We start from the raw sequence: 23,498 nt of genomic DNA, 5'->3' as shown, positions 1-23,498 counted from the left end.
GATAGCAAACATTGATGGACATTAATTTTTTCTTCATATTTTCTTAGCTGCTTTATAATTTTAAAATTACCTTGTTACTTTCCCCTGTAAACAGTGGGTTCAATTGCATGCCAAGATTATTTTGTAATTAGTTACACATTCCTTTCTTGTCTTTTTTCACCAATGTGCTACCACTTGCATTGGCCCAATTGTCCACCACCGATTGGCCCAAAAGTGGCTGCTCACTCAGACCTTACTGTGCTGTCAGCTAGCCTTCACCTGGATTTGCAGCTCCAACTTGGTTAGTTCCTGTCCCAGACTATGCCTGGTTCCTGGGTTGAGTACTCTCTAGCAACAATGATAATCCCATTCGTATTTCACTTGCTGCCCACTTGCTCAATGCTCATTGATTCTCCCAATTGTGTTTTGAACGAGCAGGCGATTGGATTGCTCGAATATCTGCTGGCAGGACATGGACCTAGAAAATCAGCTGATACTAGTCTCTCCAGAGATACCACCATTTTCTACTTTAGATTTGCAGTATTTCTAATATTTTACTCCCCTTGCTTCCATTTTTGTTTGCAGTCTTTGTAATATTGATTATGAACAATTATTTCTGCTTTAAGGCTTTCATTACTTTAATGATTGTCATGTGTCTGTCTCCAGGCTGTAACAATGTTGATAAAGTTCCAGATCAGCACTTGAATAAACAAGTATCCTGTTTTTCAGTCTGTGCACTTTATAAAGGACTGAATTAGATTAATATCTGCCCACACATACACTCCTGTCTCGTCTTCTGTTTTTAATTAGAACACATAATCCAATTTTAATGTACAGTTCATAGAGAAAAACTGGCTCCTAAAATATTAAAGTAATAGCGTAGGGATAAATATTGAAGAACTTATTGCTATTCTTGCATTGGATTACTGAAGTACCATTATCAAATGGCAGCACCAGACATGACACTTTGCCATGTGCCTTATGGAGTGTTTTGCAAAACAAATGATAAAACTTCAGGAATGAATTCCAGAGCTTTAAAAATATAGCCATCAATGATGGCTTGAAGGCGATCAGGAATTCATTGAAGGTTAGAATTGGAGAAATGGAGAACTCTTAAAGGATAGTAGGGCTGGAGATGGCTGCAATGTGGGAGATGCTGAAGGGACTTGAATAGAGAATGAGAATGTTTTAAAGCTGAGGCTATACTTGATTGGGAGGCAATGTACTGTAGGTCAGTAAGCACAGGGATGGTGGGTGTACAGTATGTTGCTTTGAGAACTGGCAGCAGAGTTCCGGGTGAGTTAAATTTTGGAAGCGTGGATAATGAAAAAGTAGGCAGGAGAGGACTGAAATAGTTCAAGTTTCATATCTCTGTTGACGTGTAACAAAGCAGAGGGTTTCAGAAGGGCAAAGACAGAAATTGATGTATCATGGAGTTCGAATATCCAAGGAGAGTGAAATATAATGCCGAGGTTGCCAAAGGTATAAGAACCTGTAAAGTTTATGGCTGGGCCAAAGTTTGATTTTTTTGTTTGTTCATCTGAAAGGTACGTTGGAAAACCATTTAACAAATGTTAGCCAAGAAAGGGAGCATGGCAGAGTGAGTGATCTTAGCAATCACATACTGGTTTTAAATTATAGCACTGGAAAGTATTATTTAGATGAGAAATAGGAACAGCAGAATTGAAGATGCAGGAGTTGAAGAAACCAATGTCAAGTATTTCAGTTGTGGCCACGTCAGCAGAGATTGCAAGTTTCTAGTGTTCAGAAATGAGCAATTCCAACAGGACCATCTTCATTTTCTATCTGTAGCTGAAAACAATCTACACTGAATGTGTATGAAATCCTGTTGGGATGGTTTATGACTGCGAACAGATTAGCTGACTGCCTGGTGTTATAGTACAATGCATTGCATAATTTATTAATAAGACACAAATTGTTAATGCTCACCATAGTCAAATTTCCTGTTGACATTTTTTCCTTAAAATCCAATTTATCCTTAAATACTTAATTTAATCTTTAAGTCTTATTCCTTAAGGTGCAGACCACACTGGGAGAAAGTGGCACACGTGGACACAGCAGCTTCTACAGAGCCAGCCAAAAGAATTATTGCTTTTTTTAAAATGTATTTTTTACGATCATAAACTCCACTGGACATTAATAACTTAAAAGTACTGTAGGTCTACCTCATCAGCGAAATGCTCGTTGGCAGAGAAACTGAACGAGTTGGAATTTATGCAGCCTTTATGAAGAGGCCTCAGTGCCCGACGGAGGTATGCAGTCTTAACAGCGAGTGAGAGTCAGTCGCTTTTCTTATGATCTCAATACCCTGTTGGACATTAGTGGTGTGGAATTCTGCAAGTCCAATTCATTGATTTATTGGCAAAAGGTGGGGGAGCTGCGTGGCCTCGATTGTAGCAAGGACTAGACCTCAAGCCACAGTGTTGCCTGTTTGCAGCCGCCCAGGGGGAGGTGTCAGAATCAGACACTCCACCCACATGCCAGGGGCAGTATGACACGGCGTCTATGCTGGAGTTAGTGCTTGGCCGAAGACAAGCTGTACTGTGTTCAGCTGCAGACTGCTGCAACATTCATGAACTCAAGGACTTGGACTACTGATTTTTGCATGTGATTGTATCTTACATGTGCCTTCTGCTGTGTATGATTTTCGGTACTGTGTTTTGCACCCTGGCCCTGGCATAACAATTATTGGCTGTATTCATAGATATTCATGTACGGGATGAATGACAATTAAGCTTGAGTTTAAATCAGCAATTGAAATATTCTGATTTAATGTAAAAAAATAGCCTTCATATAATGAATAACACAAGATATTTTATTTACTCAATTATATTTCTCTTCACAACTTCACAAAATTAATATTATAATTCCAAAAATGTACAAAGAAGCGGAAACAATCACAGGTATATTGTCAACTGAGAAGTTCTTACTATACATTCCACACAAGGATGCCACTCTGAAGAGAACAACAAAATCTTTCTCTCAGATCTGGTTCTGCTTAGATAGATTGATGGAATAATAATAAATTCATGCAGAGAAGTCAGCATGTGCTGGTTTTATTAATGACTGCAAGGTCTTTGCTGAAGGCATTAACCTAGGTTAAGAAAAATAAGTTCTGCAAGAGCAATAATTACAAGTTTTTACACAGAACCATTCAGTCAAGCAGCAATTAATTTTGGATGAAGTACTGCTTCAAGACACTTAATTTGTTGACACTTAGATTCTAGGGCATACCATTGAAAGCATCTGCTAAATATCTATATTATTACTGTATGTCTACCACAAAGAGATCTTGCATTTTTAAAATCAGCCCCTCCCTATAGCCCTTGACTTAACACAAGCAATTTCCCCAAATACATTTTGTTATACAATTAAAGATGTCAAGAAGGAAGTCAAGACTAAATGTGATCTGCATCATAAAATACATTCTTATAGAAGATCTGTAGAACAGTTCTTTCTTTGTTTTTGAATGAAAGGTAGGAAAGTGTTCGTGCATCATTTTCAACTATATATTGTCCTTCTATCTGTTTTTCTCTCTATAAATGCCATTTAATGGTTTTAGTTCTAATAGTAAGATTCTTAACTTGTAGTTTAGTAATTAATAAGTCAACATTATATTACTTAAATTAGATTTTTACTTTTACTATTAACTTTTTTCACACTCACGTAACAGCAGGTCAAGAAAGTGCTTTTGAATTTAAGGATTTCTGGCACCTTCAAAGATTGTAAAACAAATAAAAGGTTGACGAAATGCCTGCGTCAAAAAAGGAATAGAATTATACTCTCAAACAAAGTGACTCCATGCAGTTTTAGCCAGAACCAGATTTAATTATTTTTTAATTTTTAAAACTTAGTGATTTTTACAACCATTATCTTTCTCCAGAAGAATTTGGAAGGCCACTTTCAAATTTTTCATCCCTGGCAGTAGGATATCATTGGTACTTTCTACTTTTCATGCCTTGGTACAACAGGACAACTAGGTGATATAACCCTGGGACGTTTGGTTGGGCATGAAATCAATTAAACTCTGGGACGTTTGGTTGGGTATGAAATCAATTAAACTGCTTGCCTTCCAGAAAATGGCAGCAGGTGAAATAAACTTACAAGCAGGCTAGAATGAGGAGAGAAACTGAGGAAACCAAATCACTGTACGACTAAAGTTAAAGAATGTGTTGATAACTTTCATTGACCTAAAACACAACAAAATTAAATATATTATACATATTCCATCTGAAAAGCAATTTCAATTTATTTAGAAGATTAATTACTAAATACACTTTGCTCCTTACTGTAATTCCAAGTACAGGAGATAATCTGTATTGAAGGAATGCTGTGGCCATATTCAACAATTAATCCGCTGGTACCTTAAAATGATCTTTTTCTTTTCTGATGGCGTCCATTGTAGAAATTGCATCTTTTTGTCCAGCATGGCCCTGAACACTCTTCTCCCTTTAAGGAAAATGTCATGGTTCACTGCATGTCCATTGCTTAAATGTCAATTGACCTAAATTTCAGCAAGAAGTCAGTCATGGAAAATGTGGCTTTTTTTTTAAATTAATTTTTTTATGCATTTCTACAAGAAACTACAGAGAGAAAACCCAACAAAATGGAGATTTATACAGTGCAAAACAAACAAATCCAATAAGTAATTCATAACAATAAGAAAAAAGCACCCAAAAGAAAATTATGTAAAATTATATTTCGGATTGATTTCTCGGTATTTTCATGAGGGAGGGTGAGCAGCCAGATGTCGTGGTCCATGTAGGGACCAATGATGTGGGTAGGAAGAGTGAGGAGGTCCTGAAAGGCGAGTTTAGGGAGTTAGGTGCCAAGTTAAAGGACAGGACCTCCAGGATAGCAGTCTCAGGATTGCTACCAGTGCCACGTGCAGGTGGGTTTAGATATAGTAAGATAGCACAGATCAACACGTGGCTGAAGACATGGTGCAGGAGGGAGGGCTTCAGATTTGTAGATAATTGGGCAGTTTTCCAGGGAAGGTGGGACCTGTTCCGGCGGGACGGTTTACATCTGAACTGGAGGGGGACAAATATTCTTGCAGGTAGGTTTGCTAGAGAGGCTCCGGTAGATTTAAACTAGATACAAGGGCGGAGGGGAACTAGAGTGTAGGAACAGATGTAGGGGAGATGGAAGAAAAAGAAAATAGTAAAGTTGTTTGCACCGTTAGTGATAAATGCAGTGGTAAGAGGTGGAAAATTTCTTAAATGCATTTATTTTAATGCTAGGAGCATTATAAGAAAGGTGGATGAGCTTAAAGCATGGACTGGTACCTGGAAGTATGATGTGGTAGCTGTTAGTGAAACATGGTTACAGGAGGGGTGTGATTGGCAACTAAATATTCCAGGATTTAATTGCTTCAGGTGTTATAGAATCAGAGGGACAAGAGGGGGAGGTGTTGCATTGCTTGTCAGAGAAAATATTACAGCTGTGCTCTGGCAGGATAGATTAGAGGGCTTGTCCAGGGAGGCTATTTGGGTGGAATTGAGGAATGGGAAAGGTGTAGTAAAACTTATGGGGGTGTATTATAGACCACCAAATGGGGAGAGAGAATTCAAGGAGCAAATTTGTAAGGAGATAGCAGATATTTGTAGTAAGCACAAGGTTGTGATTGTGGGAGATTTTAATTTTCCACACATAGGCTGGGAAGCCCATACTGTAAAAGGGCTGGATGATTTGGAGTTTGTAAAATATGTGCAAGATGGTTTTTTGCAGCAATACACAGAGGTACCAACTAGAGAAGGGGCAGTGTTGGATCTCCTGTTAGGGAATGAGATAGGTCAGGTTACAGAGGTTTGTGTTGGGGAGCACTTCGGGTCCAGTGATCACAATGCAATTAGATTCAATATAATTATGGAGAAGGATAGGTCTGGACCTAGGGTTGAGATTTTTGATTGGAGAAAGGCTAACTTTGAGGAGATGCGGAAGGATTTAGAAGGAGTGGATTGGGACAATTTGCTTTATGGGAAGAATGTAATGGAGAAATGGAGGTCATTTAAAGGTGAAATTTTGAGGGTACAGAATCTTCATGTTCCTGTTAGGTTGAAAGGAAAGGTTAAAGGTTTGAGAGAGCCATGGTTTTCAAGGGATATTGGAAACGTGGTTCAGAAAAACAGAGATATCTACAATAAATATAGGCAGCATGGAGTAAATGAGGTGCTCGAGGAATATAAAGAATGTAAAAAGAATCTTAAGAAAGAAATTAGAAAAGCTAAAAAAAGATACGAGGTTGCTTTGGCAAGTAAGGTGAAAATAAATCCCAAGGGTTTCTACCGTTATATTAATAGCAAAAGGATAGTGAGGGATAAAATTGGTCCCTTAGAGAATCAGAGTGGACAGCTATGTGTGGAGCCAAAAGAGATGGGGGAGATTCTGAACAATTTCTTTTCTTCGGTACTCACAAATGAGAAGGATATTGAATTGTGTAAGATAAGGGAAACAGGTAGGGAAGTTATGGAAACTATGATGATTAAAGAAGAGGAAGTACTGGCGCCTTTAGGAATATAAAAGTGGATAAGCCTCCGGGTCCTGACAGGATATTCCCTAGGACCTTGAGGGAAGTTAGTGTAGAAATAGCAGGGGTCCTGACAGAAATATTTCAAATGTCATTAGAAATGGGGTTGGTGACAGAGGATTGGCATATTGCTCATGTTGTTCCATTGTTTAAAAAAGGTTCTAAGAGTAAACCTAGCAATTATCGGCCTGTGAGTTTGACGTCAGTGGTGGGTAAATTGATGGAAAGTATTCTTAGAGATGGTATATATAATTATCTGGATAGACAGGGTCTGATTAGGAACAGTCAACATGGATTTGTGCGTGGAAGGTCATGTTTGACAAATCTTATTGAATTTTTTGAAGAGGTTACTAGGAAAGTTGGCGAGGGTAAAGCGGTGGATGTTGTCTATATGGACCTCAGTGAGGCCTTTGACAAGGTTCCACATGGAAGGTTGGTTAGGAAGGTTCAATCGTTAGGTATTAATATTGAAGTAGTAAAATGGATTCAGCAGTGGCTGGATGGGAGACGCCAGAGAGTGGTGGTGGATAACTGTTTGTCAGATTGGAAGCCGGTGACTAGTGGTGTGCCTCAGGGATCTGTACTGGGTCCAATGCTGTTTGTCATATACATTAATGATCTGGATGATGGGGTGGTAAATTGGATGAGTAAGTATGCAGATGATACTAAGATAGGTGGGTTGTGAATAATGAAGTAGGTTTTCAAAGCTTGCAGAGAGATTTAGGCCAGTTAAAAGAGTGGGCTGAAAGATAGCAGATGGAGTTTAATGCTGATAAATGTGAGGTGCTACATTTTGGTAGGACTAATCAAAACAGGACATACATGGTAAATGGTAGGGCACTGACGAATGCAGTACAACAGAGGGATCTAGGAATAATGGTGCATAGTTCCCTGAAGGTGGAATCTCATGTGGATAGGGTGGTGAAGAGAGCTTTCGGTATGCTGGCCTTTATAAATCAAAGCATTGAGTATAGGAGTTGGGACGTAATGTTAAAATTGTACAAGACATTGGTGAGGCCAGATTTGGAGTATTGTGTACAGTTTTGGTTACCGAATTATAGGAAAGATGTCAACAAAAGAGAGAGAGTACAGAGAAGATTTACTAGAATGTTACCTGGGTTTCATCATGTAAGTTACAGAGAAAGGTTGAACAAGTTGGGTCTTTATTCTTTGGAACGTAGAAGGTTGAGGGGGGACTTGATAGAGGTATTTAAAATTATGAGGGGGGTAGATAGAGTTGACGTGGATAGGCTTTTTCCACTGAGAGTGGGGGAGATTCAAACAAGAGGACATGAGTTGAGAGTTAAAGGGCAAAAGTTTAGGGGTAACATGAGGGGGAACTTCTTTACTCAGAGAGTGGTAGCTGTGTGGAACGAGCTTCCAGCAGAAGTGGTTGAGGCAAGTTCGATGTTGTTTAAAGTTAAATTGGACAGCTATATGGACAGGAAAGGAATGGAGGGTCATGGGCTCAGTGCAGGTCAGTGGGACTAGGAGAGAGTAAAAGTTCGGCACGGACTAGAGGGCCGAAATGGCCTGTTTCTGTGCCATAATTGTTATATGGTTATATGTATCCACCCCAACCTCCCACTGAAAAACCCAGGCCAACCATTTTGCATATAAAAGAAAAAAAATCAAGAGCATTCAACCCCAGAGAACTGTAAATGTATATAGGAAAAAAGTATAATGCTGCCTATGAAAAGTGTAATGTAATTCACAAAAAACCGTATAACTTACAAAAAAAGCTGAAAGGGATTGTAGCATACAAAAAAGGCCAAACTTACTCTAAAGAAGAATTATGAAAATATTCAAGAAAAGGTCCCCACACCTTATGAAACTTTGTCTGAAATGAATAGTGAATAATTAATCTTTCTGAGGTCTAAACAGGCCATAATATCACTAAGCCATTGAGCATGAGTGGGTGGGGCAGCATCCTTCCACCTAAGGAGAACCAACCGTCTAGCCAAAAGAGAGGCAAAAGATAATGTTCGGCATTTAGTCGGACTCAAGTGCAAATTTACATCACCCAAGGTGCCAAAAAGAGCAACCAGAGGGTTAGGTTCTAAATGGCAATTAAGAATATGAGATTTTTTTTTATTTCAAAATATACTTTATTCAAAAATAAATATATACAATAAACCATTCAATAACTTTTCATCCTTTACATACGTTTCCATTATACTCAGTAAAATACCCGTGTTTATAGCCACCCACGTGGCACTCCAGTAGTTCAGCTTAGCATCTCATTGTTGAGGGGTATACTCCCCGCCCACCGACCCCTCCCACTCCCACGGGTGGAGAAACCTATACTGTGGTCCTTCCCCACCGGGCCCTTGCGGTGGCTGCACCAAGTTTCAGTGCGTCCCTCAGCACGTACTCCTGCAGCCGAGAGTGTGCCAGTCGGCAGCATTCTCCCACGGACATCTCCATGTGCTGGTAGATCATCAAGTTTCGGGCTGACCAAAGAGCGTCTTTCACCGAGTTGATGATCTGCCAGCAGCACCGGATGTTGGTCTCCGTGTGCGTCCCCGGGAACAGCCCGTAGATCAGAGAGTCCTCTGTCACGCAGCTGCTGGGGATGAAACGTGACACTAGCCCGTCCATCCTCCTCCACACCCTCTTTGCGAACTGGCAGTGTGCAAAGAGGTGGGTCACAGACTCCTCCTCACTGCAGTCCTCCCGTGGGCAGTGGGGTGCGGAGATGACGTTCCGGGCGTACAGGAGGGCTCTGACTGGGAGGGCCCCTCTCACCGCCAGCCAGGCGAGGTCTTGGTGCCTGTTGGTGAGATCTGGCGATGAGGCATTTTGCCAGATGAACTGGACAGTCTGCTCAGGGAACCACCCCACTGTGTCCATCACGTCCTTCTCCTGCAGTGCCTGCAGGACACTTCGTGCCGACCACTGCCTGATGGCCTTGTGGTCAAAGGCGTTCTCCTGGAAGAACTTTGCTACGTGGGATAGGTATGCCGGCAACGACCAGCTGACTGGGGCGTTGCGCGGGAGTGGGGCCAGACCCATCCTTCGTAGCCAGGGCGACAAGTAGAACCTGGGCACATAGTGGTACTTGGTGCCCACATACCTGGGCTCTACACACAACCTGATGCAGCCACATACGAAGCTGGCCATCAGGGTGAGGGCGACATTGGGGACGTTCTTGCCCCCGTTGTCCAGGGACTTGTGCATGGCGGTCCGTCTCACCCGCTCCATCTTGGATCCCCAGACGAATCTGAAGACAGCTCGGGTGATTTCCGAGCTGTAGGAGCGGGGGACGGGCCAGACCTGCGCCAAGTACAGCAGCCCTGAGAGCACCTCACACCTGATGACCAGGTTCTTGCCCGTTATCGACAGGGAGCGCCCTCCCCACAGTCCCAGTTTCTGTTTCACCTTGGCAGTCCGCTCCTGCCAGTTCTTGTTGCACGCCTCAGCCCCTCCGAACCAGATCCCCAACACCTTTACGTGGTCGGACCTGATGGTGAAGGGGACGCTGGATCGGTCGGGCCAGTTGCCAAAGAGCATGGCTTCGCTCTTTGTGCGGTTGACCCTGGCCCCCGACGCTAGCTCTAACTGTTCGCAGGTGCCAATCAACCTGCGAACTGACCTCGGATCAGAGCAGAAGACGGTGACGTCGTCCATGTACAGGGAGGTTTTCACTTGGGTCCCTCCACTGCCTGGCAGCGTCACCCCTCTTATGCCCTCATCCCTCCTGATGGCTTCCACAAAGGGTTCTATGCAGCAGACAAACAAGACAGGGGAGAGGGGGCAGCCCTGCCTGACTCCAGACCTGATGGGGAAGCTGTCTGTTTCCCACCCGTTGACCTGGACTGCACTACGGATGTCTGTGTAGAGCAGTCTGATCCAATTCCGGATTCCCTCCCCAAATCCCATTTTGGAGAGCACGTCCGCCATGTACGTGTGCGATATCCTGTCGAAGGCTTTCTCCTGGTCCAAGCTGACCAGGCAGGCGTCCACCCCCCTGTCCTGCACGTAGGCGATGGTGTCCCTCAGCAGCGCGAGGCTGTCTGAGATCTTCCTGCCCGGTACAGCACAGGTTTGGGCCGGGTGGATCACCTGTCCCAGAGCAGACTTGACCCTGTTGGCGATAGCCTTGGACAGGATCTTGTAGTCCACATTCAGGAGAGAGATGGGTCTCCAATTCCTAATGTCCTCCCTTTCCCCCTTCTGCTTGTAGATGAGGGTGATGATGCCCTTCCTCATGGACTCAGACATACTGCCGGCCAGAAGCATAGCGTTGTACACTTCCAGCAGGTCTGGGCCCATCCAGTTCCACAGAGCCGAGTACAACTCAGCCGGTAAGCCGTCGCTTCCGGGAGTCTTACCTGACCCGAAGGAACGGATGGAGCCTGTCAGCTCGTCCAGGGTCAGTGGCTGATCCAGACTCTCCCGCTTGCCGTCGTCTAAGACCTGCGTGATAGACGACAGGAAGTTGCGGGAGGCTGTGGATTCTGTGGCCTTTTCCTCGTACAGACCGGCATAGAAGGACTTGCAGATCCTCAGTATGTCGGTCTGCGAGGACGCGACTGAGCCGTCCTCTTCCTTAAGGTTGTGGATCACAGAGCTCCCCCTGTGCACCTTTTGGAAGAAGAAACGTGAGCACGTCTCGTCCTGCTCCACGGTTTGGACCCTTGATCGGAAGATGATCTTGGAGGATTCAGCGGCGAGGTGCTGGGCTTGCCGGCCCTTCACCTCTCGCAGTTCCTCCCTGACATCCACCCCCTTCGACTGCAGAAGGAGAAGTTGCTGCAACTCTGTCTGGAGTTTACGCAGTTCCCTCTGCTCCTGCCTTGCCTTCTGAATACCCTTGCGGATGAAGAACCTCTTAATGTTCTCCTTGGTGGCTTCCCACCAGTGAACCGGGGAATCAAAGAAGGCTTTCAAGGTTCTCCAAACTGTGTACTCCCTCTCTAGTTCCTCGATGTTCTCTGGGGTCAGCAGCTTTACGTTCAGCTTCCACGTCCCCCTGCCTGCCTTCTGGTCCTCCCGTAAGTGACAGGTGGCTCTCAGAAGGCAGTGGTCAGAGAAGAACACCGGCGAGACGTCGGTGGACCTGACCGTGAGGGACTCAGACAGGAAGAGGAAGTCGATCCGGGAGCGGGCTGAGCCGTCCGATCGTGTCCAGGTGGCTTGCGGCTGTGCTCCACCTGTGGGGGTGCCAAAGGCGTCGCGCAGCTTGGCTGTCTTCACCATTTCCCTCAGGAGTCTAGAGGTACTGTCTAGACTGCCGTCGGCACTGCCGGGTCCTCCAGCCGCATCAATGGTGCAATTGAAGTCTCCGGCCAGAACGACCGGCTGGGTCGTCACCAGCAGCTGTGGGAGCTGCTCGAAGACGGCCAGCCGCTCGCTCCGCACGGGGGAGGCGTACATGTTGATCAGCCGGAGCGGAGTGCCCCGGTATTTGACGTCTGCTACCAGGAGGCGCCCCGCAACCACCTCTTTAACTTGGGTGATTGAGAAGTTGCCTCCCCGCAGCAGAATCCCCAGGCCGGAAGCGCGACAATCGTTGCCCCCCGACCACACCGACAAACCTTTTTTCCACCACCGTGACCACCTCCGGTAGTTACGGAGATGTGGTAGTCCACACTCCTGGAGGAAGGTCACATCGGCCTTTACAGTGTCCAGGTACTGGAGCGTGCTGACGCATCGCCCAGTACTCTTCAAACTTCGCACATTCAAGCACGCCAATTTAAGGTCTGCCATCGTTGTAAGTCTTTTATTTTGGCTGCTCTCCGTCCTCACCCTTGCCATCCTGAGCCTTCATTCCCACCGCCTTTGTGAAGTTTTCCACCTCCTGTGGGCTCAGGTACTGCTGGTAGTACTCCTCCGTGTGTGGCCGTTCTGGTTCTGGGTCTGGGCCCGGGGGGTTGCTGACTTCCTGGGCTGCTTCCCCTTCCGGCTGCTGGGTGCCAGCCGTGGCTCTGCTCCCGGATTCCCGGAGCTCTGTGCGTCTGCTGCTCTCCGCCTCCTGTACTTGGGGGGTGGCCAGCAGACTTTCTCCCCTCTCTCTCCTCCTCTCCACCTGTTCTGCCAGCCGCTTCTTCCACCGGGGCTGCTGGCCTCCCCCAACTCCTTCCTCCTCTGAAGAGGACAGGGTACCAGGGGCTGTGTGGTTCCCTGCCCTTTTCTGGCGTTGCTCCGCCTTCTGTCGCTTGGCCGCCGCCTTTTGGGTCTTTTTTCGTTTCACGACCTTCCATTCGGTTTCCCCCTCAGCTCTCCCCTCCTCCATGGACTCCTGCTCGTCGTTTGCCTGGTCCTGGAGGGTCTGCAGTGGGGTGGCAGGTCTTGGGGTGCTTGCACCTTCCTCCCTGGTCTCGTCATCCGTCCTGTCGGGTGCCTCATCTGCAGCGCTGGCGGGTACGTCCGCATCTGCCTGGGCCCTTTCAGGGCCAGCACCTCCCCTGGTCGCCTGTGCGTAGGTGCCCTCACGCCTCGGGCAGGCTCTGTACAGGTGGCCAGCCTGTCCGCAGAGGTTGCAGGCCTTGGCCTGCGTGCAGTCTTTGGTCAGGTGGCCTTCGATTTTACAGTTCTTGCACATCACCACCCTGCACTGGGCTGCGATGTGCCCTTCCTTGCCGCAGTTTCGGCACACCCTGGGTTGTCCCGCGTACACCGTGTACCCTCGGTTCCCTCCGATGGCGAAGACGGAGGGGGGGTGGATGATGCCGCCGTTGGAATCCAACCTCAGCTTCACCTTCACCTGCCGTTTGCTGGTCCAGATTCCCAGCCCGTCCTTCACGTCCGCTGGTGTTCCTACACTCTCCACATACCGAGCGAGGAACGTAAGGACATCTACCACTGGCACGTGCGGGTTGAACATATGTACCGTGATTGTCCTTTCCTGTTGCGTAGCCGTTGCAAAGAGGGGCTGTGCTTTCAGCAGCGACAGCGGCGCCTCTGTCCCCTTCAGCTGAAGCTGCTGGTACAGCTTCTGCCACCCTGCAGCCTGCCGGAAAGTGACATCGAAGAAACCTGCGAAGTCCTGGACGCAGTAGATGTGTCATCGGGCGTAAATCCGCAGCATTCCAGCAAGACCTTCCGGATGAAGGTCTCTCGGGTGAAGCCGGTGCCCCCGTTCCGGTCTCGCACTGTCAGCCTGACAGTGTTCTTGATACCCTGGCCTCGAGCTGATGTACTGCTCGCTGCTGCCATCTTCTTCCTCACTGCTGTCGTCGCTGGTATGGGGTGTTAGATTGGAGGCCAATCAGCATTAGGATCCACCCCTGCGTCAGCGCGAACTCTCCTCCTCCGCCTTCTGGACTGATAAGAACAGATACTACACTTGATCTTAGCCAAAAGGCCGAGAAGAATATGAGATAGGTTTGAAAAAACTTCTCTCCAGAATTTCTCTAGACTAGGACAGGTCCAATACATATGACTAAGGGAAGCCTCAGCCCCTCTACACTTATCACAGACAGGACTAATGTCAGGATAAAACCACGATAATTTAATTTTAGACATGTGAACCCTGTGTACAACCTTAAACCGCAAAAGGTAGAGGCAAGCACATACAGAGGTTGAGTTGACTGACTTAAGAATTAAATCCCAAACCGCATCAGATAAGGAGATATTAGATCTTGTTCCCAGGTAGTTCTAATTTTATCAAAAGGGGCACGCCTCAAAATCACTAATTTACCCCAAATAGCAGAAATTACACCTTTACCCAATGGATTGATAAAAAGAAACAAATCTAGAACATTTTTGTCAGGCACCTCAGGAAAGTTTGATGTCAGAGGGTTAATAAAATGTCTAATTTGAAGATATCTAAAGAAATGAGTATTAGGTAGATTAAACTTTACAGACAATTGTTGAAAAGATGCAAAATGATTATGCTTTTTATAGACGAGGAACTGTTTGTTGGGATGGTGATAGCCTGCAATAATGAAAAACTAAAGACAAGTGATGAATATACATGCGATTAGATTGCAAACGATGTCAGCTCTGTCTTCCGCACCCAGAATACTGATCAGTTGTTAACAAAAGCCTGCAAATATACTCTATGCAAAAAAAAACTAGCCACATATTATACAATTATGGTGAAACCAGTCAGCTTTGCCATGGAAGAGAGTGAGTAGTTGGTGGGGAAGAAGACAGTGGAAGGAAAGGCAGAAGCTAAGTGGAGAAGCAGAAGGGAGAGCAGAGGAACAGGAAAGAGGAATGCAGGGACTTAATAAAAGGGGGCTAAGAGAAACAAAGTAAGATTGAGGTGAAAATAGGAATGGGAAATGTGATGGTATTGGGCTCACTGTCGCAAAGCCCTAAACTCAAATGAAAATTATAAGCCTTTTCCGATATCTATGTGTACCCTTACTATAGGGAAGTTATACTGCATAAACCGATTCTTCAAAGACCAACTTAATTCCCTGTCTAGTCACTACAACGGAGTCTAGCTGCCAATACCCAGTATTTGAGTGGTGGGTTCCCCCTCCCCACCAAGGAGGAAATACTTCTGGCTAGCGAACTGTTTTTTTTTGATGCTATGTTTTTAAATTTAGACAAATAATTCGTAAAACACATTCAAAGCTCAGGGGATTTTTGATTTATAAAAATTTCCAGATTACAAAAGATTTATAAAAAGTATAATAGATTTCTAAATATAACTAAAATTCTTACAAACTAAAAGAACGTCAATGAGTTTTGCAGACAAATGAGTCACCCGATGCAGAACCTGAAGGAATGAATTCTAGTTCACCTGTTACCCCATCTTTCTGTCATTTTCCTTGTCATTCCTAACAATCCCCAAAGCTTTCTAACATTTATACTGTTTTGCTACTAGTCAACATTTATTTGCATGTAATGTTTTCAGATACTTTTGCTGGGACAAAGTAATTCACACAGATAGTCTAAAAGTTTCTGGGGACAGAGATCCCAGGCACCTGAAATTAATGTTGTGAGGGCTGACTCTGAGTACACAAATATCACAACTATTGATTGATCAACTATACCTGTGACCATGCTTGGCGTGCTAAATGACACCATCAGTCTGTCTGAAAACTTCCTTGGACTAAATAAACTAGCCAGTGTTGTCAGGTTTGATGCAGGTCAATTAACATAAACCCACTGTCCTATGTTTGGCTGATGCAGAAGAGAAGATCTCATGGTCACTTCACTTTGCAAACCACTTATCTTGAGCAGCCTGGACTCTGCTGTGGGCCAGCAGCCTGAGCTCGGTAGACAGTGCTCTTTGTCTGCAAAGCTGTCCTTACAACTTCAGACTGATTATTCTTGCAACTTACATTAAGAGCAGAAGACTGTTTTCCGCTTACAACAAGAAGCAGAGCAAGGAATACTAGTTGGAAGTTTAACTTTGACACAGACAACTCTGATCCTTTGTAAAGGTCATGCTGCTATGCCAGAAAGCTGAGGTTAGTAAAAACCTCTCAGACGCTGGAAAGTGAGTATCTATCACAGGAGGAGGCAAGATGCAAGGAAGGGACAGGGTTAGGGGAAGACATGATAGCCAGAGTCTAACAAAGAATGCACCTAGGCATGTGCATATTAAATTAACTTGGCAGAGCTTGATCTCTAATTGTCTTGGATCTCTTAACCGTTGGACCACGGCCTTTGTCAATACTCAGCGATAGCTGATGTGCAAAGGACACCCCAGATTAAGAATTCATCCCTTCGAGGAAACGTGTTATCCTTGAAGCTGAGGGAGATCCTCTAACAATTCAGAGGCAAGCCAGGTAGCTTGCAATCTTTGATAAAAATAATACCGTAAGTCTTGGGGAGTTTGTTGCTTGAGGTTTAACTGAGTTTTTAAAATAGTGCATAGAGGGGAAAAAAGTTAGCATTTCAGATTGAAGACTCATTTTCAGTCCTGATGACGAAAAATGCTAACTTTCTATAGGTACTCCTGAGTGCTTCTCCATTTCCAGCATCTGCCACTTGATTATTTTCCTGCAGTTACACACTTCTTATAACATATCAATCCAAATACAATCAGTTTACTTGACTGTACTTACTTGTTAGCTAATCCTCATCATCTCAATCTCATGAGTATGCCTACTCTCATACCATTATGAAATTTTTGTACCTACATTTAGTTACAATCACAAAAAAACTTGCATCACATTATACTTTCCTGATAGATTATTACCATATCCATAATGACTGATTCTACTATTTTTCCTATCACTGATGTCAGGATAATTGGCTAGTTTCCCTTTATCTATTCTCTTTCATTTCATGAATAGTGAAATTAAATTTCAAATCTCTGTAAACAGTTCTAAAATTTGGGGAATTTTGCTAGCTCAAATTCAAAACTTTAACTACAGAGACAATTGAAATCTTCAAAGGTAGTCATGGGATCTAGACTTCCCTTGTACTATTTCTTAATCAATATTAATTTCTCCAAGTTCTTTGAACTCATGAAACCTTTTGTTTCCTATTATTTCTAGACTATTATTAAATAAAGATCATTGGGGTGTTATCGAGATCTACTCATTTGAGGTGCATCTTCTACTTCAGCACATCATACCTTTGTGATAATATTTAACAAAAATTATTTATATTCATAGAACATCCATTCATTAAAACAAGCTGAATAATACATTATGATTGATAAAAAGACCTATTTTTCCCAACTTGGCAATAATTATACTCTGTGGAAAGGGATGCAAGGATATTTGAGATTCTTAAAGTGGATTTCGCCATACCTGACTCTCATGAATGGGTTATAACTAAATTCCTCTCCAATGGTGGAAGGGATGGTAGGATTTCCAAGATTATAGTGTTCCTAAAATAGATTAAAGATCAAAGTTTAAAATGAAAATTTATGAAACATTGGGTACGAGTTACCATTATAGCTTTAATACATTACATTTAACATATGAATACAGATCTAGGAGAAATCTGAAGTCTTGCCTCAGAGAATTGGTTCTGAAGATTCACAGAAGGCAAGGACAAAACAAATAACCTTCAAACTACTTAATCCACACGTTTTCTTGCCTTTTGTTTATTGTCAGATGCAAATGGCATCAGGCCTGTTTTTAACTATTTTCCCCAAATTAAGATTCATACCTGCTAGAAGAGGAGGCCGTGGACTGACATGTTAGAACAGGAAAGGCCACCAACCATTTGAAATGGTTGTAAACTAGTGCTTTTGGCCATCAACCATCTGAAATGGTTGTTAACTAGTGCTTTTTCTAGCAATGGATGAACAAGAAACAAAAATATTATTAAGGTGTGTATGAAGTTATATCATCTACATTTTGTTCATTTTGTTTTTGAATGAGACTTGCTTCTTAATTAACCATATTGTAACAACACATCATTAACATGGCTGTTTTTTTTTTAAATATTGTGCTTTGATCCTCAGTGATGCAGATTCAAGTAGTAGTGAGTCATGCAGATGCTTTGACTTGATCTGTTATTGTGAAACATTTGGACTTGCACACATTACAGCCCCTGTTGTAATTAATGGACATTGCAGAAAGCCTATCCAAATACATATGTAGCATTGGGCTCAATACATGTCAGGTATTTGAACCTGTTAAGCCAGCACTGGACCAGCAAGTTCATAAGACGAAGTAAACTGCTCAACTATTGGAACTGGAACTGGAACCAGCAATCCTACCAACACAGACAAAATGCTGAAGGAACTCAGCAGGTCAGGCAGCATCCATGGCAGTGAATAAACATTTGATGTTTTGGGCCAAGACCCCTCATCAGGCAAACCTACCTTAGCCCAAGCCAATTTTTGTTTGATCACTTCATTGCTTGGTTCAACATGTCGCGCAAATTTAAGATTGTTGATTGTATACTCGTGCCCACAGAATACCCTCTGAAAATAAAATAAAGTCACTTCAATACCTCAGGCACAAACAACATGTCAAAACAGACACCAAACTAATTAATGACAGCTACAGAAAGCCACAAGAAAGGAACTGTTATGTTATTGCACCCATTAACTGAAAAAATATATCTTAACATTTGTGGCACCACTCTTTCCTCGGCAATATTCTTGACAATTATTGTGTCTTTGAATTTGGTAACATTATGGCATGAGTGAGAAGTTAAGATACTCAAGGCCCACAGCAGAGTCTCAGGCTGATTCTTCACTTGTAGGATTGACGGGGCTTTGAGCATCAGATAAGATATTAAAGGAAGGGCAGGCTGAATTTCTCAGTGGAACAAGGTGATATGGATAACCAGATGCCATCAAAGATCAACAAAAGGTGAGGTATCACACAGGCTAACATTTTCTTCCACACTCAGCTTCTTCCTAAAATAAACATTAACTAGATCAGATCCCATTTGTGAAACACAATGAAATAGTGTATAAAGCAATGATTCCGCCTAAAGATTAAGAGGTGAATGATCTGAGACAACCAAAAAAATGATGAGGTGCTAGATAAATACAGTTTTGTTTCTGAAAGCCCCACTTGTACGTTTTCACTTCTGTGTAAAAGTAACAAAGTACCACATATTAAAGCAGTGCCACTTGAGGGCTGGCTCCAGATCCTCATGTCGCCTCCAGACTTGAATGTCCTGCTTTAAATGATGTTCAAGTTGCTGTATGTGGTGGACCAGTGCTTGAACACAAATATATGCACAAAGACCTGATGTCCACAGTCTTGCCATTGAAGAAAATCAAGAAAGTCGGTTAGAGTCCAGTTTGGGGATGGGAGATGTGTGTTACTGTTGACAGATGATTAGGATGGGATAACCAGGAGGGTGATGAGGTGCATTCAACAATGGAAATGGTCTGAAGGAGGTGAAAATCAGATGAACAAAATAGTCTGTGTGGAGAGATGATCTGAGAAGTTGGAGAGGATGGGGGTTGATCAATGATGGTGATCGACCAGGATCACAGACGGTGGAGATTTTGTTTTGGGAAAGAGGAAAAAGGGTCGAGGTGACAGGCAGACTGAGAACATCAGCAACCACATTAGGGGTTGGAACATGGGAGTGAAGTGCATTTGATACTAACAAAGAAAGGACTTGCCTGGAAGGTGGTAGATGCCGCCAATCCCTGGGCAACTGCTCACCTAAAATCCAGCCATTGAGGCATCTTTCAGTTGAGACCTACTTCAATTGGCAAGACTTCTATCACTCAAGAACTTAAGACCACACCATAACTTTTTGTAAGCAAAGTCAGTTATTGTTTGCATTTGGCCATTTTTTTTTTTTTTAGTACAGTTGAAGAGAAATCCTTGCATAGCACCTAACACAATCTGCAGCTGAATATTTGGGTCACTATTTCTTAAATTACAAGAAATGGTAATTTAGAAAGGGTCAAAATAAAGTGCCCTGTTGCTTCTAATAGATGATTACAACTGAAAAAGACAAGTTTTATTCCAACATCTGGATGTAAAAAAAGTACAAATTCTTTTTAACTCTCTTTATTTTAGAAAATGCTTATTTTAAATATGCATCTTGCGACTGTAATGGCAAATAGTTTTATAAACCCACTTTCAATACTGAAACTTTTTGAAATTTAGAGAATACACAACCCAACTTCCTTGCATTGTTCTGAAAACAGATCTTCAAACCAAAACTATGGAAATCTGAATGCAATATTGCATTCTCACAAAATTTAAAAGAAGATGAAGAAAACCTCATTTAGTGGAACTCAGAGTTAGTGGCTAATTGAATAATACACCACTCACCATCTGCGTTGTGACTAGCCAAACTGTACAGTGTTTCTCACCTGGGGAGAAATGTCTCCACTTGAGAAATGTCTCAGTATTAACACTAACAAGGACACAAAGGGGGAATATGTGGAGCACATCTGAAGAGAAATAGTTTGTAAGTTTTGAAAGAAAATGAGGCAATGTGACTTGGGGAAAATTGTCCAGATATCCAGTTTAGTTTCTCAAAGTTTAATTACTGATACTGCATAAAGAACATAAGTAAAACTGTATTAGAGAATATTGCCGAAGCAATTCACTCAAGTAGAGGAGGCAAGACTGCAAAGGGTTAAAGAAAGGGAACAATGTACTAGAAACCCTGCGTTAGAGAGACGGTGCCAATGGAAGCTGATTACCCGGAGTGCTCATGTATTAAGCATGTGAATGTCTGCAGGATGGACATAGGGAAGGGAGGAGCTGGGCTGGAGGTTACAGGGGATGATCTGAAAGAGGTTATTTAAATCATTCCTAGCTGTGATGCGTGCAAGGTGAGAGTTTCATGCCCTCATCACAGGGGAGAACTGACAATGTTTTCCAGCTGGGAAATATCAGCCAAGGAAACTGCCTATGGGAACTAACAGGGAATAACTAATCCAGCCTGACTGCACAGCTGGGGTTATTTATGGAGGGGGTGCCAAAGGTTCACAGGTTTGACATTGCCAATATTGAGCTGGAGAAGATCAAATCCCTGGTGTCAGATACTTAGAGGTAGGAGTTCCATTGGGTAGGGGGAATAGTAAGTTATGTTGACCAAAGAATAGTCTTGCAGAACTCAGCATCTATCTTATCCTTTGAAAAGAGGCCTCATGGTGAGCGGCTGACATAATGGAACTGAACTCCAGACAGCAGCTAAGGTTTCCCCAAAGTAGATAGGGCAATGGTTTGAACATATGGGCACCAAGAGGTAGAGATTTTTTAAAAATTACATGTTAATGGAAGTACTTTTTGCACAAGTATAACAGAAAAAATAGATGGCACAAAATTATAAAAGATTTGTAAAGCACAAGTCTAAAACTAACTGTTAGTTTTAACTAACAGTTTCTCTGATGACTACATCTGAGTTCACAGCTTCAGCGCCTGAGTGACCGGGTCAAGGAGTTGGAGCTGGAATCGGATGTACTCCGGATCATTTAGGCGGCTGAGGGTATCAAAGATGAGACTTTTGAAGAGGTGGTCAAACCCAGAGTACAGGCTTCGGACAGTAGATGGGTGACGGAAGAGTTAAGGGGATCAAGAAGTCAGTGCGGGGTCCTACTGTGACCATTCCCCTCAGCAACAAGAATACCCCTTTGGATACTGCCGGGGAATATGATCCATCAGGTCATGGCAACAGTAGCCAGGCTGATGGCACTATGGCCAGCTTCGGGGCTCAACAGGGAAGGGTAAAGTCAGGAAGTGCGGTAGTTACAGGGGACTCAATAGTCAGAGGGGCAGAAAGGAGATTCTGTGGCTGTAAAAGAGACACCAGGATGGTATGTTGCCTCCTGGAGCAGCTGCAGAATATTCTCAAGGGGGAGGGTGAATGGCCAGAGGTCATGGTGCATACTGGCACCACGACATGGACAGAAAAGAGGAAGAGGTCCAATGCAATGAGTATATAATGTTAGGAAAGAGGCTGAAGAGAAGGACCTCCAAGGTTGCAATCTCTGGATTACTCCCTGTGCCACGGGCTTATGCAGGTAGGAATGGGGTCAGGGTGACCTGTACAAGAGGGATGGGTTGCATCTGAACTGGAGGAGAACCAACATCCTGGCCAGGAGGTTTGCTGATGCTACTCGGAAGAATTTAAACTAGTTTTGCAGGAGGCTGGGAACTGGAGCCCCAGCTCAGTAAGGGAAGGATTGGATCAGAAGGTAGATGCCAGAGAAAGTATTGAAAGGCAAAATCAAAATAACAGGTAGAGTATAAAAAACGGGCTGGATAGTTTGAAGTGTGTATATTTTAATGCTATGAGAATTATGGGTAAGGGTGATGAATTTGAAACATGGATCAGTATGTGGAACTATGATGTTGTGGCCATTACTGAAGCTTGGTTGAGAGATGGGCAGGAATGGGTGATTAATGTACCAGGTTTTTGAAGTTTTTGAAAAGATAGAGGTGGTGGTAAAGGTGTGGTGGGGGGGGGGGGGGGGGAGTTGCACTAATCGGGGACAATATCACAGCTGCACTCAGGGGAGACATAATGGAGGGGTCAGACGACGAGTCCATTTGAATGTAACCCAGGAATAGGAAGGGTGCAATCACACTGATGGGAGTGCATGACAGACCCTCTAACAGTCACTGGGACATTGAGGAACAGAAATGTAATCAGATTAAGGAAATGTGTAAAAATAAGAGTTGTTGTCACGGGGGATTTCAATTTGCCCATTTTAAACTGATACTTTTAGTGTAAGGGGTTCAGATGGGGCAAAATTTGTTAAGTGTATTGAGGAAGATTTCTTAAATCAATATGTAGATGGTCCAATGACAGGAAGGGTTGTGCTGTTGAGTAATGAGCCTGGCCAGTTGACTGACTTTTCAGTAGGTGAACAGTGACCACAACTCCTTAGCTTTCAAGACAGCTATAGATAAGAATAGGTATGGTCCTTGTGGAAGAGTTTTAAATTGGAGTAGGGCAAATCACACGAGCAACGTGCAGAAATTAAGAAGCGTTGAGAACACCTTTCCTCTGGCAAGTCCACACCAGACATGTGCAGGGTGCTTACAGATCAATTGCACAGAGTACAGGAAAGGTATGTTGCTGTTAGAAGGACGGACAGGGACGGAAAGATAAGAGAACCTTCGATGTCCAGAGAGGTGATGAATTTAGTCAAGTAGTAAAAGGAAAAGTATGTAAAACTTTCAGAAGTTATGATCAAACAAAGCACATGAGTATAAAGAATCCAGAAGAGAATTAAAGAAGGGAATTGGAGCCATGAACAGTCCTTGGCAGGTAGGATTAAGGTGAATCGCAAGGCATTCTACACATACGTCAAGAGTAAGAATATAACTAGAGAGGGTGGGACCACTCAAAGATAAAGGGGGGATTATTTGAATACTTTGCTTCAGTACTTACCATGGAAAAGGATAAAAAGGATATGGAGGTCTTCAGTGTATAAATACGTCAGGGCATTTAGAGGTCAAGGAGGAGGAAGTGTTGGGGCTCCTTAACAGAGTTAAGGTAGATAAGTCCCCAAGGCCTGATGGGATTTACCCCCCAGGTTATTAAATGAGGCAAGAGAGGAGATTGCTCGGCCCTAGATCAGTATCTTTGTGTTCTCTATAGCCACCGGCTATGTCTCAGAGGACTGGCAGGTGACTAATGTAGTACAGTACCTCTGTTTAAG

General features: G+C 43.6%; 1 protein-coding gene and 1 pseudogene across 1 annotated transcript in view; both read right to left on the bottom strand.

The window, feature by feature from the left end:
- Window positions 1–2,794: 2,794 nt before the first annotated feature.
- The window catches only part of hagh (hydroxyacylglutathione hydrolase), a 47,615-nt gene continuing 26,911 nt past the window's right edge, over window positions 2,795–23,498 (bottom strand). Inside the window, exons 7-9 of the mRNA XM_072268647.1 lie at window positions 18,222–18,323; window positions 17,197–17,276; window positions 2,795–4,449 (exon numbers count right to left, since the gene is read on the bottom strand). Of these exons, the coding sequence (XP_072124748.1) occupies window positions 4,350–4,449; window positions 17,197–17,276; window positions 18,222–18,323 (282 nt within the window). The 3' untranslated portion in view covers window positions 2,795–4,349. The remainder of the gene's footprint in view (window positions 4,450–17,196; window positions 17,277–18,221; window positions 18,324–23,498) is intronic.
- Window positions 13,719–13,850, bottom strand: LOC140203507 (U2 spliceosomal RNA; annotated as a pseudogene).

The sequence above is a fragment of the Mobula birostris genome, chromosome 9 (genome assembly GCF_030028105.1).
Source record: "Mobula birostris isolate sMobBir1 chromosome 9, sMobBir1.hap1, whole genome shotgun sequence".
Taxonomy (NCBI): domain Eukaryota; kingdom Metazoa; phylum Chordata; class Chondrichthyes; order Myliobatiformes; family Myliobatidae; genus Mobula; species Mobula birostris.
The sequence above is the reverse complement of the archived record's forward strand: the minus strand, read 5'-3'. Positions and strand labels throughout refer to the sequence as shown.